General features: G+C 44.6%; 1 protein-coding gene and 1 long non-coding RNA gene across 8 annotated transcripts in view; one reads left to right on the forward strand and one right to left on the reverse strand.

The window, feature by feature from the left end:
* Positions 1–1,703: 1,703 nt before the first annotated feature.
* LOC132534265 (uncharacterized) lies at positions 1,704–6,223 on the reverse strand. Of its 3 annotated transcripts, none has more exons than XR_009545974.1 (3): positions 6,070–6,223; positions 4,012–5,881; positions 1,704–3,475 (listed from the first exon to the last, which is right to left on the reverse strand). It is a non-coding gene; the product is annotated as an uncharacterized LOC132534265 (long non-coding RNA). The 3 variants fall into 3 exon arrangements; XR_009545975.1 differs by having other exon boundaries at positions 1,704–4,092; positions 4,962–5,881; positions 6,070–6,220; XR_009545973.1 differs by having other exon boundaries at positions 1,704–5,881; positions 6,070–6,221.
* Positions 6,224–6,357: 134 nt separating this feature from the next.
* IWS1 (interacts with SUPT6H, CTD assembly factor 1) overlaps positions 6,358–13,786 on the forward strand; it is a 31,401-nt gene continuing 23,972 nt past the window's right edge. For 2 of the 5 annotated variants that reach the window (XM_060177924.1, XM_060177926.1), the window contains exons 1-2: positions 6,360–6,644; positions 9,614–9,732. In XM_060177924.1, the coding sequence (XP_060033907.1) occupies positions 6,611–6,644; positions 9,614–9,732 (153 nt within the window). In that variant the 5' untranslated portion in view covers positions 6,360–6,610. Of the gene's footprint in view, positions 6,645–9,613; positions 9,733–13,786 lie in introns of all 5 variants that reach the window. The other 3 variants (XM_060177925.1, XM_060177927.1, XM_016193252.2) reach the window with 3 other exon arrangements.

Raw genomic sequence — 13,786 nt, forward strand, 5'->3', positions numbered from 1 at the left:
TTCTCTAGTCTAGAAAGACACCACTTCACTCTAACAGCACCGCACTGCAGCTCCAGGACTCACAGCACCAGACTTCATCTTCCTTGGTCCTCTCCCACTGCACTCTTGTGAAAAAGTTAATAAATCAGTACTAGTGACTCAGAACATTTATAGAGAATAATGTGATGGATAGCTCTGTCCAAAACCTGTCAGACACAAGCTTTGATACAGATGCATCTTAGATATTTTTAAACTCATACTTCCCACACTTTTTGTACATTCAACATTATATCATAAACACTTCTTACACTATTCCAAACCTTAACCACCAATCTTTAAGGCGGTGGTTAGTCCATTCCGGAATTCTTACCTCCACTGTGCTACCTCACCTTCTCAGATATTTATGTAAACCATTAATCCCCACCCCAATTAAAAAAAGAAATGTTTAAACCTTTGGCCAATTAGAATATATTCTTGGTTCAGCAAGTAACATGATTTTACTTTTAAAATACTTCTTAGTTAACAACATTTATTTATTTAACCAAACTAACAGACATTTTAAACTTAAACTTTGGGATAAAACCAGGTCACCATTAGAAAGTAAACAACATGGGTGTCAGGCAGTGGTGCACCCAGTTACGCTCACATACTACTAAGCATAAGGGCCCGAGTTCGAGCCCCTGCTCCCCCACTTGTAGGGGGACACTTCACAGTGGTGAAGCAGGTCTGCCGATGTCTGACTTTCTCTCTCCTTCTCTATCTCCCCTCCTCTCTCAATTTTTCTCTGACCTGTCCAATAAAATGGAAAAAATGGCTGCCAGGAACAAGATTTGTAGTGCCTCCAGCAATAACTCTGGAGGCAAAAAAAATGATATATAATAAACAAAAGAATATTCATTGCAGCATATAACCCTGGAGGGAAAAAAAAAAAAGGAAAAAGAGAGGAGAGGAGAAAGGGGGGGCAGTGGTGACACACCTGGTTGAGTGCAAGTTACAATGCACAAGGACCTGAGTTCGAGCCCCCAGTCCCCACTTGTAGGGGAATATCTTTGCAAGTGGTAAAGCAGGGCTGCAGGTATCTATCTCTCTCCTTCTATTACCTCCTTCCCTCTCGATTTCTGGCTGTCTCTATCCAACAAATAAAGATTTTTTAAAAATTAAAAAAAAGTAAAACAGAGGGAGAGAAAGAAAAGAACATTTTATGTGACAGTATTTCTCATTCACATCAGGTGTCAGAGACTGTGGCCTGGCCCTATGGCATCAGGAGTTTCATTCGGTTCCATCAGCATCTGAGGAGTTATGGTGTTTTCGCTGGTCATGCAGAATAATTAGGCCAGGAGTTATCCAAACCTGGGACCAGTACAAACCTGACATGTTGAGATATTTTTTCTGCTTTCCTCCACATTCATGGACCTGGGAGCTATCAAGACTGGGTGAAAGAAGAGGTGGGCAAGGACCAGAATGGAGTGTCCTTCCAGAAGAGGTGACCTCAAGGTCAGCCTGCCTAAACAGCAGAACTCTATCAAGGGTTCAGGGCAGTGGCATTGGACTGGGGCTCTAGCAACAGTCTTGATCCTGACACATCATGGCAATAATTGCATCAGAAAAACTCTAGCACTTCACCCCACACCTTCCTTGAACTAGCAACTAGGAAATAGACATTTCTAGACTGGGTAGAGCAGAGATCCAAAGTCCTGATGATCTAGTGAAGTATCAATCTCAGCCCAGGAGAAAATGACTCATTTTTATTATGTTTTATCACCAGAACAAATCCAGAAACCCTTTCAGAGGTCTGTCCAAGGCAAAAGGAAGTGAAGCTTAGGAAGAGAAAATGTAAGAGGGATTTTGTCCCAGTTTGAAGAATTTCAAGCAGCAGAATAAATAAATCTCAGTCGTGGACCACAGCATTAATTCCTAGGCCACTAGTCATGAACAGGGGACCTCTGGCCCATGACTAATGCAGGTGGCATCCTCGTGACTAATGTGATCACTGTAGGGAGGCTGAGGTGGTAGGGAAGCAAAGCTTGACTGTGGCAACGCAATAAACTAGGCAGATGAGGCTAATTACATGATGATACTAAGACTCTAGTTCTCAAACTAGTTTGAAAATGAGACATTGCTCAGAGCTTCTGGGGGTGCGGGGAAGGCACTAGGACTGGTTGCTTATCCCTGGTTAGAATGATCTGTATGTACGAAGATCTATTTCTTTTTCTCCTGGTTCCATGGCTGAGATACTTTCTCCACCTGTATTCAGTTAGATGCGTCCGTAAATGGGGCTAAATCATGAGCACCCTATCAATCCTGACCTGCTGCAGTCTTCTGTGTTCTAGTACACTGTCTTCTCTCCTCTACTTCTACCATGCAGAGCAACCAACAGGACATCCTGAGACCTAAGAAAATGGTGAAGCTACAATTTGGAAAAAGCCTAAGTCTCAGGGTCAGAGGGATAACATAATGGTTGTATGAACAACTTTAGTACCTGAGGTTTTGAGACTCAGGTTCAAACCCTGGCATTAGCATAAGCTGGAACCAAGCAGTGTTCTGGTTAAATTTTAAAAAAGAAGAAGAAAGAAAAGAAAAAGGAGGAGGAGGAAGAGGCTGATAGCACACATATTACCATGCACAAAGACCAGGCTTTAAGTTCCTGGTCCCCACCTCCAAAAAAAAAAGGAAAAAAAAGAGCCTCACAAGTAGTGAAGTAGGTCTGCAGGTGTTTCTCTTTCTCTCCCTATGTCCACCTTCCCCTCAGCTATCTCTGTCCAAAATAAGTAAATATTAATTTTTATGTTTTTTTTAAAACTTTTAATGCCCTTGTTGTTTTATTGTTCTAGTTATTACTGTTGTTATTGATGTCGGCATCCTTGGATAGGACAGAGAGAAATGGAGAGAGGAGGGGAAGAGAAAGACAGACACCTGCAGACCTGCTTCACTGCCTGTGAAGCAACCCCCCTGCAGGTGGGGAGCTGGGGGCTTGAACCAGTAATGCCAGTCCTTACGCCAGTCCTCATGCACTTATACCGCCCGACCCCCTTTTTAAAGTTTTTTTTTTAATTAGTTATTTAATAATCATTGACAAGATTGTGAGATAAGAGGGATACAATTCCAAATTCTCACCACTAGAGTTCCATATCCCCTTCTCTCTATTGGAAGTTTTCCTATTATTTATCCCTCTAGGTGTATGGACCAAAGATATTTTATTTATTTATTTATTTATAAAATGGAAGTATTGACAAGACCATAGGATAAGAGGGGTACATTTCCGTATAATTCCCACCACCAGAACTCCATATACAATCCCATCCCTTGGATACTGCATCTGCTTATCTCAACCCAATCAATGCAACCAGTACCACCTCAGCATGTATCATTTCAGACTGCAACCAGAGACGTCAGGTGTGGAATGTCAACTCTTCAGCTTCATTACTCTGGTGAGACTTTCCTAGCTCACAGGACTCCTTAATTCCATTTCAGGTGGTCCACTTCTTAACCTCAAAACCTAGATATAGACCAGGACTCATCAGATAGGGCATATGTACATGTATCCGTAAGTTAGGGGAAAACCTTAAAGCAAAAGCGCACAATAGTTTGCAGTGAGTCAACAGATGTAGCAAGCAAGCAGAAAGACGTAAAAAGACATCAAAGTGTCCCTAATGAAATAGTTTCTTAGACCTAGATACCTTCTTCATCTACATCCTATTCCATGTCCCTTAATCACTCCAAAACTAACCTTGTCATACAAAATAAGGACTACAAAAGCTGTACATGGGCAAAAGACTGGAAAACTTTAATAATGACTCTTTAGTCACTATCAGGTCATCCCATCACCTGGGGCCCTGGCCAGGGAGCCCAGGGGTTCCCACACAGTGGGCCTAGACCTCTAGTGGATCTATCTCACCACTGTCACTGGTCATCTCCATCAGGAACAACATAATGGACCCCTTTGTGAGCCCCATAGGACCTTGCCCTCAATGTGGATAAGCAAGGGTAGGGAATGTTCCATTCTCCAACGGGAGTTTGGATAACATACTCTACCTTTCACCCAAGGATGATGGGTCCTGAAATTAGTGCAGCCTGGAATGTTGCTAGCCATGACCACAGAATGCCAGCTCAGACCTGCAGGGATGCAGAGGTTACAGAGGTTCCTGTGCTGACTATGGGCCTCAGATCAAATCTATGGGGTTTACAGTTAACAACATTTATATACTTTTCCCATACTTGGGAGCTACTCTCTTCCCTGATCCAGCTTTCTAGTTCTTTCCTTTCCAACTATGTCACCATCTCCCCAGACAATAACTTAGGTCACCTGCATGTTAGATGTAAAGCTCAGACAAAAACTAGTAAGGTCATGGGCCCCTTGGAATATAGCTAAAATAGACTTACTAGCTTTTTCCAAAGAGGAGACCCAAAATCTTCATCTGCAATATTCTTGTCTTTAGGTTCACGATTAGTCAACAATTTGTTCCGCCTTATATCTTAATTCTTTTTCAGCCACCAGGTTCCAGACACTATCATGATGCCAACCTGACTTGCCTGGACAGATGACCCCACCAATATGTCCTGGGACCCTGCTTCCCCAAAGCCCCACCCCACTAGGTAAAGAGAGAGACAGGCTGGGAGCATGGATCCACCTGCCAATGCCCATGTTCAGTGAGGAAGCAATTACAGAAGACAGACCTTCCACCTCCTGAACCCCATAATGTCCTTGGGTCCATACTCCCAGAGGGACAAAGAATAGGAAATCTTTCAAGGGAGGGGATTGGATATGGAGATAAATATTATTTTTTCACAAGAAAGAAAAGAAAAACAGACTCTCCCAGAGAGTTAAAGAATAGGAAAGCTATCAGGGGAAGGGATGGGATACAGAGGTCTGGTGGTGGGAATTGTGCCAAGTTGTATCCCTCTTATCCTATGGCTTTGTCAATATTTCCTTTTTATAAATAAAAAAACTATTTTTAATTGAAAATTTTTTGGTTCACACTCACAGAGGGTGAGAAATGTTAGGGGAAGATGACCAGAGGGTTCTGAACTCCAACTCCATCAGGATCTGGAGAGAGAAAAGGAAAGAGGGACATTTGGATGCAGTAGTGGGTATAGTGTGACTTGGAAAGGAAGAGAAGATGGTACCATGGGGGATAAAAGGGCAAATATATAGACAGATGATTGTAGAAATAATATTAACCCACATCTGCAGCCTTAGGATAACTGCTGTAACTTCCAATGGAAGGACTGGGGATATGGAACTCTGATGGTGGGGACAGTGTGGAATTGTACGTTATCCTGTCGTTTTGTAAATGAATATTAAATCACTAACAGAAATTAAAAATAGGGGAGGGGTAGATAGCATATTGGTCATGCAAACAGACTCTCATGCCTGAGGCTCCAAAGTTCCAGGTTCAGCCGCCCCCCACACACACACACAAGAGCTTGAAAATAGATGAGCACAGAGTGCACACTCTCCTGATTCACCCTATGTAGGTATTTTAATCTATATGTCTGTTGGAGATCTGTATTTCCTCTGTGATGTAGGGACATACAGCCTAAGTCTGTCTTTCCTCTGTGCCTGCTGGGCCTCACAGCCATCAGTGACTGCAGCTGCCTTACCTCCTCCCTCCACCTTCCTAAGCGGGACAGCCAGGGCGGAACCCAGCCTAGCGGAGGAGACAAGACCCCCGATCCAAGAGTACCAGGGCCAAGACCATGTGCCTGCAGCGTGCGGTGTCTGCAATCTCTATGGAACCAAGATGCAAACTCTGTGTGAACAGTGCTGCTTCTCTGTCCTGGGGCAGACAACTTCCTGGAGATCCAGATCTCTCGCCCACCGGTGTATTAAACCTCTCTGTTCACCACATCCGGCTCTGGTCTCGTGTTTGGGAATGATTTGTGCAACAAGTTGAGCAGTTCTCTGGTAGGAAAAAATAAATAAAATAAAATAAAAACAAATAAAACCAAAGGAGGTTGCCTGGATGGCGTGGGCAATAAGGTAGCAAGGCTGCCGGGTCACACTGCAAGCCCGAGAGCCCTGTGCTCCCCCAGGCGCCTCTTCGCGCGGCGGCACCGCCGGTGTCTCCGGATGGCAAGGGGTCTTCGTACCTCTCGGCTTGTCCAAAAGCCCCTCAAAGGCTGCTCGAGTAAGGCGCGAATCCGCAACCGAGAAGCAGCAAGCCCATCTCCAGACGGGCAGGCGCGGGTTCCCCAAGGGCAGTTACAAGTTAACGAGATCAGGACCCAACTTCCCAGCAGCCCCCACTTCCGTCGCGCAGTGGTGAGTCACGGCCACTGCCTCTTTTCATTGGCCCGGTTAAAGGTGACGGCGCCTGCGCGCTGCGCCTCTTTGAGGGTCGCGGGCCAGCGCCATTTTGGTCCTTGAGGTGCCGGTGGGAAGTAGTTCACCGCCCGCACGCTCAGCAGCCTGTCCGCCGGCGGGTCACGGCCTCTTCTGCCGGGGCTTGGTGGTCGACTCGTCTGTGTCTCCGCTGTTGTCGTCTTGGCCCTCGCGCCCCCCAAGTTCTTTCGTGTCGGGGGGTGGGGAGGAGGGCCGCGGGCCGTGTCTTTGCGGGGGGGTCACTCGGCCGGGAAGGAGGTGACGGGGCGGCGCGGGGCGTGGACACTCCCCGCCGGGATCCCGCCTGCCATGGACTCGGAGTATTACGGCGGCGACCAGTCAGGTGGAGCGGGGACTGGGGACGGGTCGCGGGGGTGGGGTCCCTGGGTGCCGGGTCGGGGGGTGTCCCTGGTGCCGGGGAGAGGGTCCCTGGGCGGCGGGCCTACTCCGGGGAGGGGATGGGGGTCTCAGTCGGCAGAGGCTTTGCTAAGCGCCCCCTACGTAGGTCCCGGGAGGTCCTGCCGCTGCTCGCCGGGCCCCTTTTGTTGTGTTTTGTCTCCCCAGTTGAGAGTGGGGTGTTACCTAGGTTTTCTCGGTTTTTTTTTTTTAATACACTTATTTATGATTGGACAGAGACAGAAATTGAGAGGGGGCTGGGAGGAACAGACGGACATCTGCAGCCCTGCTTCACCATTCGGGAAGCTTTCCCCCTGCAGCTGGGGAAACGCGGCTCGAACCCGGATCCTTGTGCACTGTAATGTGAGCGCTAAACCAGGTGCGCTGCCTGGCCCCTACACACTTTTTTAAATTTTGTTATTAGTGATTTAATAATGATTAACAAGATTGTGGGATGAAGGGGCACAACTCCACACAATTCCCACCACCAGAGTTCCGTGTCCTATCCCCTCCATTGGAAGCTTCCCTAGTCTTCATCCCTCTGGGAATATGGACCCAAATTCTTTATGAGGTGCAGAAGGTGGAAGGTCTGGCTTCTGTAATTGCTTCTCTGCTGGACGTGGGTGTTGGCAGGTGGATCCATACCCCCAGCCTGTCTCTCTCTTTCCCTAGTGGGGCAGGGCTCTGGAGAGGCGGGGCTCCAGGACACATTGGTGGAGTCCTCTGCCCCTTAGGAAAGTTTTTCATTGCAGTTCAAGTTGTTTTCGCCTTGTCTGCAACACTGATTATTGATTTCTCAGCGCTCAGAGAAAAAGCCCTTGTCAGAGCAGTCGTGAGCATTTTGGAGCTGGGCGGCTCTTCAGGCACTTCTTGTGTCTCCCTCCCTCCCTTCCCTTCCTCCCAAGATATGTCCTCTTTCTCCTCTTTGACGGCTACTCTTGGCAGTAAACCTCTCTGGGGCCCCCCACTTTGCCAGCTGGTGTTCCCGGGGCACAGAGATGAGAGAGTCAACACCTGCTTGGGGAGGGAAATAGCTCCGTTGCTCTGCTCTCCTTTCGTAGTCTGTAAAAAACAGTGATCTGAATGTTAACCTCCCTTCTGTTCTTTTGAGTTTGCTTCAGTGGGATGGACTGCGAGCGTTTTTCCAAGCACGAACTGCCACACTGCTTAAAATGTTTTATATTGTTTGCAAGGTTTTTCGATTTGTGTTTTAAATAAGTAGTCTGCATATACAAAGGTTAAGTGCTAAAAGACGGGGTTGGGGGTGGTGGTGGTGTAAGTCCTGAAGTCTTGATTCTTCTAGGCATTTTGTCTACATTTACCTCTGAATTCCCATTTGACATTATCCCTCATTGCATTATCTTTAAGCATGATTCCGGACGACCTAGGAAAAGACTGATTTTTTTTGTGTGCCCTTTTCTCCCCCACACTTGCACTGTTGCAGCATGGTTGTTAAATTTGATTTTTTTTTTCTTATCATTCTATAAATTCATTCAACTTCTAGCCAAGTCTTCCCATGTCCTCTAACAGTCTGAAATTTCTTACAGTACAATTTCACTTTACATTTTGGTTAAAGAGGTCCAGGCGGTGGGTAGCACACGTCACAGTGCTCAAGGACCCAGGTTCAAGCCCCCGGTCCCCACCTGCAGGGGGAAAGCTTCCCGAGTGGTAAAGCAGGGCTTCGGGTGTCTCTCTGTCTTGTCTCCTCTATCTTCCCCTCCCCTCTCAGTTTCTCTATCTCTATCCAATAATAAATATAAGTATTCTAAAGATTTAAAGAATACATTGGCTGAGGAGTCGGGTGGTAGCACAGCGGGTTAAGCGCATGTGGCGAGAAGTGCGGGACCAGCATAAGGATTCTGGTTGGAGCCTCTGGCTCCCCACCTGCAGGGGAGTTGCTTCACAGGCGGTGAAGTAGGTCTGCAGGTGTCTGTCTTTCTCTCCCCCTCTCTGTCTTCCCCTCCTCTCTCCATTTCTATCCAACAACGACATCAATAACAACAATGATAACTATAGTGATAAAACAACAAGGGCAACAAAAGGGTGTAAATAAATATTTTAAAATTTTAAGAAAGAATACATTGGCTGGGAGTCAGGTGGTAGTGCAGCGGGTTAAGCGCATGTGGTGCAAAGCGCAAGGACCGGTTAGGATCCCGGTTCGAGCCCCTGGCTCCCCACCAGCAGGGGAGTTGCTTCACAGGCAGTGAAGCAGGTCTGCAGGCATCTCTCTGTCTCTCTTCCTCTCTATCTTTCCCTTCTCTCAATTTCTGTCTCTATCCAATAACAAATAAATTTTAAAAAATAAAATAAAAAGAATACATTGGCTAGAGGTCGCCAGCATTTCATTTCTCACTATATTGTGCTTTGCTCTAAAGTATTCACACTCCTGGACTGGAGCTCCTTGTGCTCCATTCCTCACTCATAAACAATTAATAGACAGGCACTGTGTACCAAACAGTTATCTGGCTTCCAGGGATTCAGCAGTGAGCCCAAATACCTGCTCTCTTAGCACTTGCATTTATGTGAAGACAGACCCACAGCAAACAGAACATCTTGGAAAGTCATGTAGGCGGTAAGTGCATGTTGGAGAGAGAGAGAGGATATGTGCAGTGTTGAACGTCAAGTCCAGAGACTTTGACAGCGCCCTGTCATTTCCAACTTGTTGCCTTGGTCCTTGGTGAAGTTTCCTGGGCTTCACCTTCCTTCTCCAGCATATTTTTGTTGCTATATGTCACAGTGCGTATTGTGGTCATTGGTGCTCATTCATTCTGTCCTGTCCTGTGCACACTTGCATCAGTAGTTCTGTCTCATTGGTGGGTGCTTTGGATGTGGCGTGATTCTTGACTCACTGTGTTCATTTCAGCTGTAGGTGTCATCCATCTTACACCTTAAGTGGGTTTTTGTTTTATTTTTAAGCAGATGATGGTGGCGCTACCCCAGTACAGGATGAACGGGATTCAGGGTCAGACGTTGAGGATGATGTAAATGAACAGCACTCTGGATCAGACACTGGAAGTGTAGAACGCCACTCAGAGGTATTGGATGGACATGCGGGGGAGGCTTTTCCTTGACTTTATGACGCCTGTTCTCTTTCGTAGCTGTTAAGGCCCTGTCACAGGTTTGGGCTAAAGACTTATAACTTAATAGAGAACTGCTTAGCAAAGTAAGTAGATAGGGAGTGGGACGAGATAAAGGGGTAGACTCTCAAACATGAGGGCCTAAGTTTGATCTCCATCATCAAATATGCCAAAGTGATGCTCTGATTCTCCTCTTACTCTCAGCTAAATAAATAAATGGCTCTTTTTAAAAATAAAATAAAATAAGGGGCTGGGCGGTGGCACACCTGGTTGAGCATACACATTACCATGCCCATGGACCCGGGTTTGAAACCCTGCTCCTTACCTGCAGGTGTCTCTTTCTGTCTCCCTCCCTGTCTCCTCCTATCCCCCCTCGATTTCTCTCTCTGTGTCCTATCAAATAAAATAGAGGGGGGGGTGGTGGCTGCCAAGAGCTGTGATTACTTATGAAATCACAGGCTCGCAAGTTCCAACTAAGTCACATTTCAGGTAGTAGGCAATTTTCAGTTATATGTGTTGATTCAGAAGAATCACGCCCGGACATTTGATATTTGTTCTCTGCCAGAGCTTTTATACCTGCACACAATCCTGCTGTTCCAGACAGACTCTTCTCTTCTTTTTCATTTTAATACCAGATAGGGAGAGCAAAGGAAAGACACTATACCATCAGTCTGCAAATATCTACCTTTCACTCTCCCTCTCTGTAAACCCCTCACCTCTCAGTTTCTTTCTGTCCAATTCAATAAAATTTCGAAAAAGGGAAAAGTGGCCACCAGTAGCAGTGGATTCATAGCACTGGCACCAAGTCCCAGCAGTAACCTTGGTGGCAATAGAAATAAATACTGTTTTTCCATAATAACATAGTCTGATATTTCAACATATTTAATCCCATGCAAAACTATTTGATTTGCTCCCCAGATTACAGTTAATAGTTCAAAATGTTAACCAGTTAAATTGTGACTCTTCAGTAAGTCTTCTCTAGGTCTTTGATTAGCACAAACTGAAACACAGCAATAATAAAGACCACCAGACTTTTGTAGAAGAATCTCATATAACAAACATTTTAATAAGAATTTCACATGCCAGGTTTTACTTGATTAGATATGCACAGAGAACTGCCCAACTTTAAGCAGTAGATAAATTATGAATGGTCATATTGTTGGCTCTACCTTTCGACAATGACCTTAGTGTCTTCATACAGCCAGCAGATACTTCCTGAGCTCCTGCTCTGTGCCAGGACTTTTGCTGCATCAACTATAAGATGTCCCACCACCATCAGAACCCTTCCTTTTTTGGAATTACTCCCCACTAGGGAGAGAAATATATTAATATATATTACGTTGAGTTTCTTAGTGTTAGAAGATGATAAATGCTATGGAGAAGAGCTAGAGTAAAGGATACTAGCATGAAAGGCAAATTCACTCTGATTTTTGTGCACTGACTTTGAAACTAAACCTGCTAAGCAGGCAGAAAGCATCTGGCGGCTTCCATGGTGGGGTCTGAAGCCTCACAGTTGGGGAGCAGCTTTAGAATATCAGCTTAGCACCTCACTGTTCACTTGGAATGTGATACATGATACTGACTTCCCTTTTGACACATCAGTTACCATTTCTGTGATGAACTCAGTTCTAAATAAGGAGGGATATTCCAGTTTACTAAAATACCAACATTTTGAGAGAACCAGTTTGTCCCAATAAGCATTGGGTTCTGTATTAATACTCATTCCCTATTTAAAATTACTTCCTGAGGAGGAATTGATTATTGTTCTCTCATTAAAAATATTTTCTAGAGGGGCTAGGCAGATGCACACCTGGATAAGAACACACATCTCAGTGCTCAAGGACCCAAGTTCAAGCCCCCGGTCCCCACCTGCTGGGGGAAAAACTTCACAAGTAGTGAAGCAGGGCTGCAGGTGTCTTTCTATCCCTCTCCCTCTCGATTTCTCTGTCTCTAATAATAAAATAAAATGATTAATATGTATATGTTTTCTAGACATGAACAGGATCTTGGGGGATAAGGTTGTGTGAGGTAGAAAAGTGCAGATTGCAGGCACAAACCCCTAAGTAACTATGTTTCTAGTAATAAAATACTAGTTTGCCTTTGTTGTCAAAGACACAAATTTAAGACTTGGGACCACAGAGGATTTTTACTTTACCATTCTAGAGCCCAGAAGTGCAAAATAGGTCTCTGTGGGTCAAATCCAAGGTGCCACTAGGGCTACCTTAGTGGAGGCTATTTCCTCCCCACGCAGTTGCACAGCCCCAACAGTCCTTGACTTTAGGCGGCTTTCTCTATTTCAGGGCTCTGACTTGTTTCTCTTATCACAGCTGTGTGTCTTGCCTATGACTCCCCTCCCTCTCTCCTATAAGACTTGTAGTTTTGTTGGGCCTATTCAGGTAATCCAGGACCATGTGTTTTCTCTCAAGACTCTTAGTTATATCTGCATATTCACAGGTTCCACGGACTATGATGTTGAGAAGGGGAGGGATGCATTATTTATTTGTTTATTTCACCTATAATGTTCACTGTGCATATGTCTCTTTAGATCAATAAGAAATACACATACTGTCTGGTCAGTATTGAAAATGCTGATAATGTTAGAGACCAGTAGTTCTTACAAATGTTTATTTCATTGGGTTTTCTGTATTTGTTTTGTTTTTGCTTTTTATCATTTTACTGGTATAGGGAGTATGGTTAATGGTTTACAATATAGTTTTTGACACATGGGTACAATTTCTCATCTTGTCATAGGTGTCTGCAGAACATTCTCACCCCTTTCGTACAACCTACTTCAGTTACTGGGAGGGAAATACAAGGTGGTTGGATTTATAATTTTAAAAAGAAGAAGGGCAGGGGTAGATAGCATAATGGTTATGCAAAGAAACTCTCATGTCTGAGTCTCTGAAGTCCCAGGTTCAATCCCCCACACCACCATAAGCCAGAGCTGAGCAGTGCTCTGGTATTTCTCACTGTCTTTCTCTCTGTGCATCTCTCTCAAAAATATAAATAAATAAAAGTTTTTTTTTATAAAAGAAGCCTTTTTTTCTATAATTTCTAATATAAAAATAGGCCTTCCATCAGACTATTTTTGCTAATAGCATCTGTTTCTTCTATGTTTGACTTTTGAACTTTGAAGAAGCTCAAGATAATGCTTTAAAATATTGATGCAGAAAGTCTAAGCAAAACATTGTGATCTTAACATTAGGCTCTGCAGTCTTGTTGTGCCATCCATATTGGAGTATGAGCAAAAGGAGCAATTATTCACCCATTTTTCCTATAAGAAAACTTTCTCCTCTTTAGAAAAATCAAACTTTGTGTTGATTGTGAATTCTATTGAATTAACTTTGTCTTAAAAAATAGCTTCAAATGGGGGCTGGGTGGTAGTGCAGCCGGTTAAGTGCACATGGCACAAAGCGCAGGTACCAGCCTAAGGATCCCGGTTCGAACCCCAGCTCCCCACCTACAGAGGGGTCATTTCACAAGCGGTGAAGCAGGTCTGCAGGTGTCTTATCTTTCTCTCCCCCTCTCTGTCTTCCCCGCCTCTCTACATTTCTCTCTGTCCTATCCAACAACAGTTATAACAACCACAAAGGCAACAAAATGGGAAAAATAGCCTCCAGTAGTAGTGGATTTGTAGTGCTGGCACCAAGCACCATCGAGAACCCTGGAGACAATAAATAAATAATAATAAAATTAATTACCTTAGTGTACACAGTATATAAAGTACATAGTTTACATAGTGTACTCCCCCCTTCCCTAATGTACTGAGAGATTTGAAGTCTGTCGTTTTAATTTGGGCTTTCTACTTGCCTTGTGTACTTTATTGTTGCCACTTCTACTTTACTTTTCCTTTAGTGAATACCTCATAATGTAGCCTTTTTTTTTTCTTGTTATTTCTTTATCGGGGGGATTAATGGTTTACAGTCAATAGTAAAATACAATAGTTTGTACATGAATAATATTTCCCAGTTTTCCACATACCAGTACAAGCCCCCACTAGGTCCCCCTCTGC

Source organism: Erinaceus europaeus, chromosome 18, assembly GCF_950295315.1.
Source record: "Erinaceus europaeus chromosome 18, mEriEur2.1, whole genome shotgun sequence".
Classification (NCBI taxonomy): Eukaryota; Metazoa; Chordata; class Mammalia; order Eulipotyphla; family Erinaceidae; genus Erinaceus; species Erinaceus europaeus.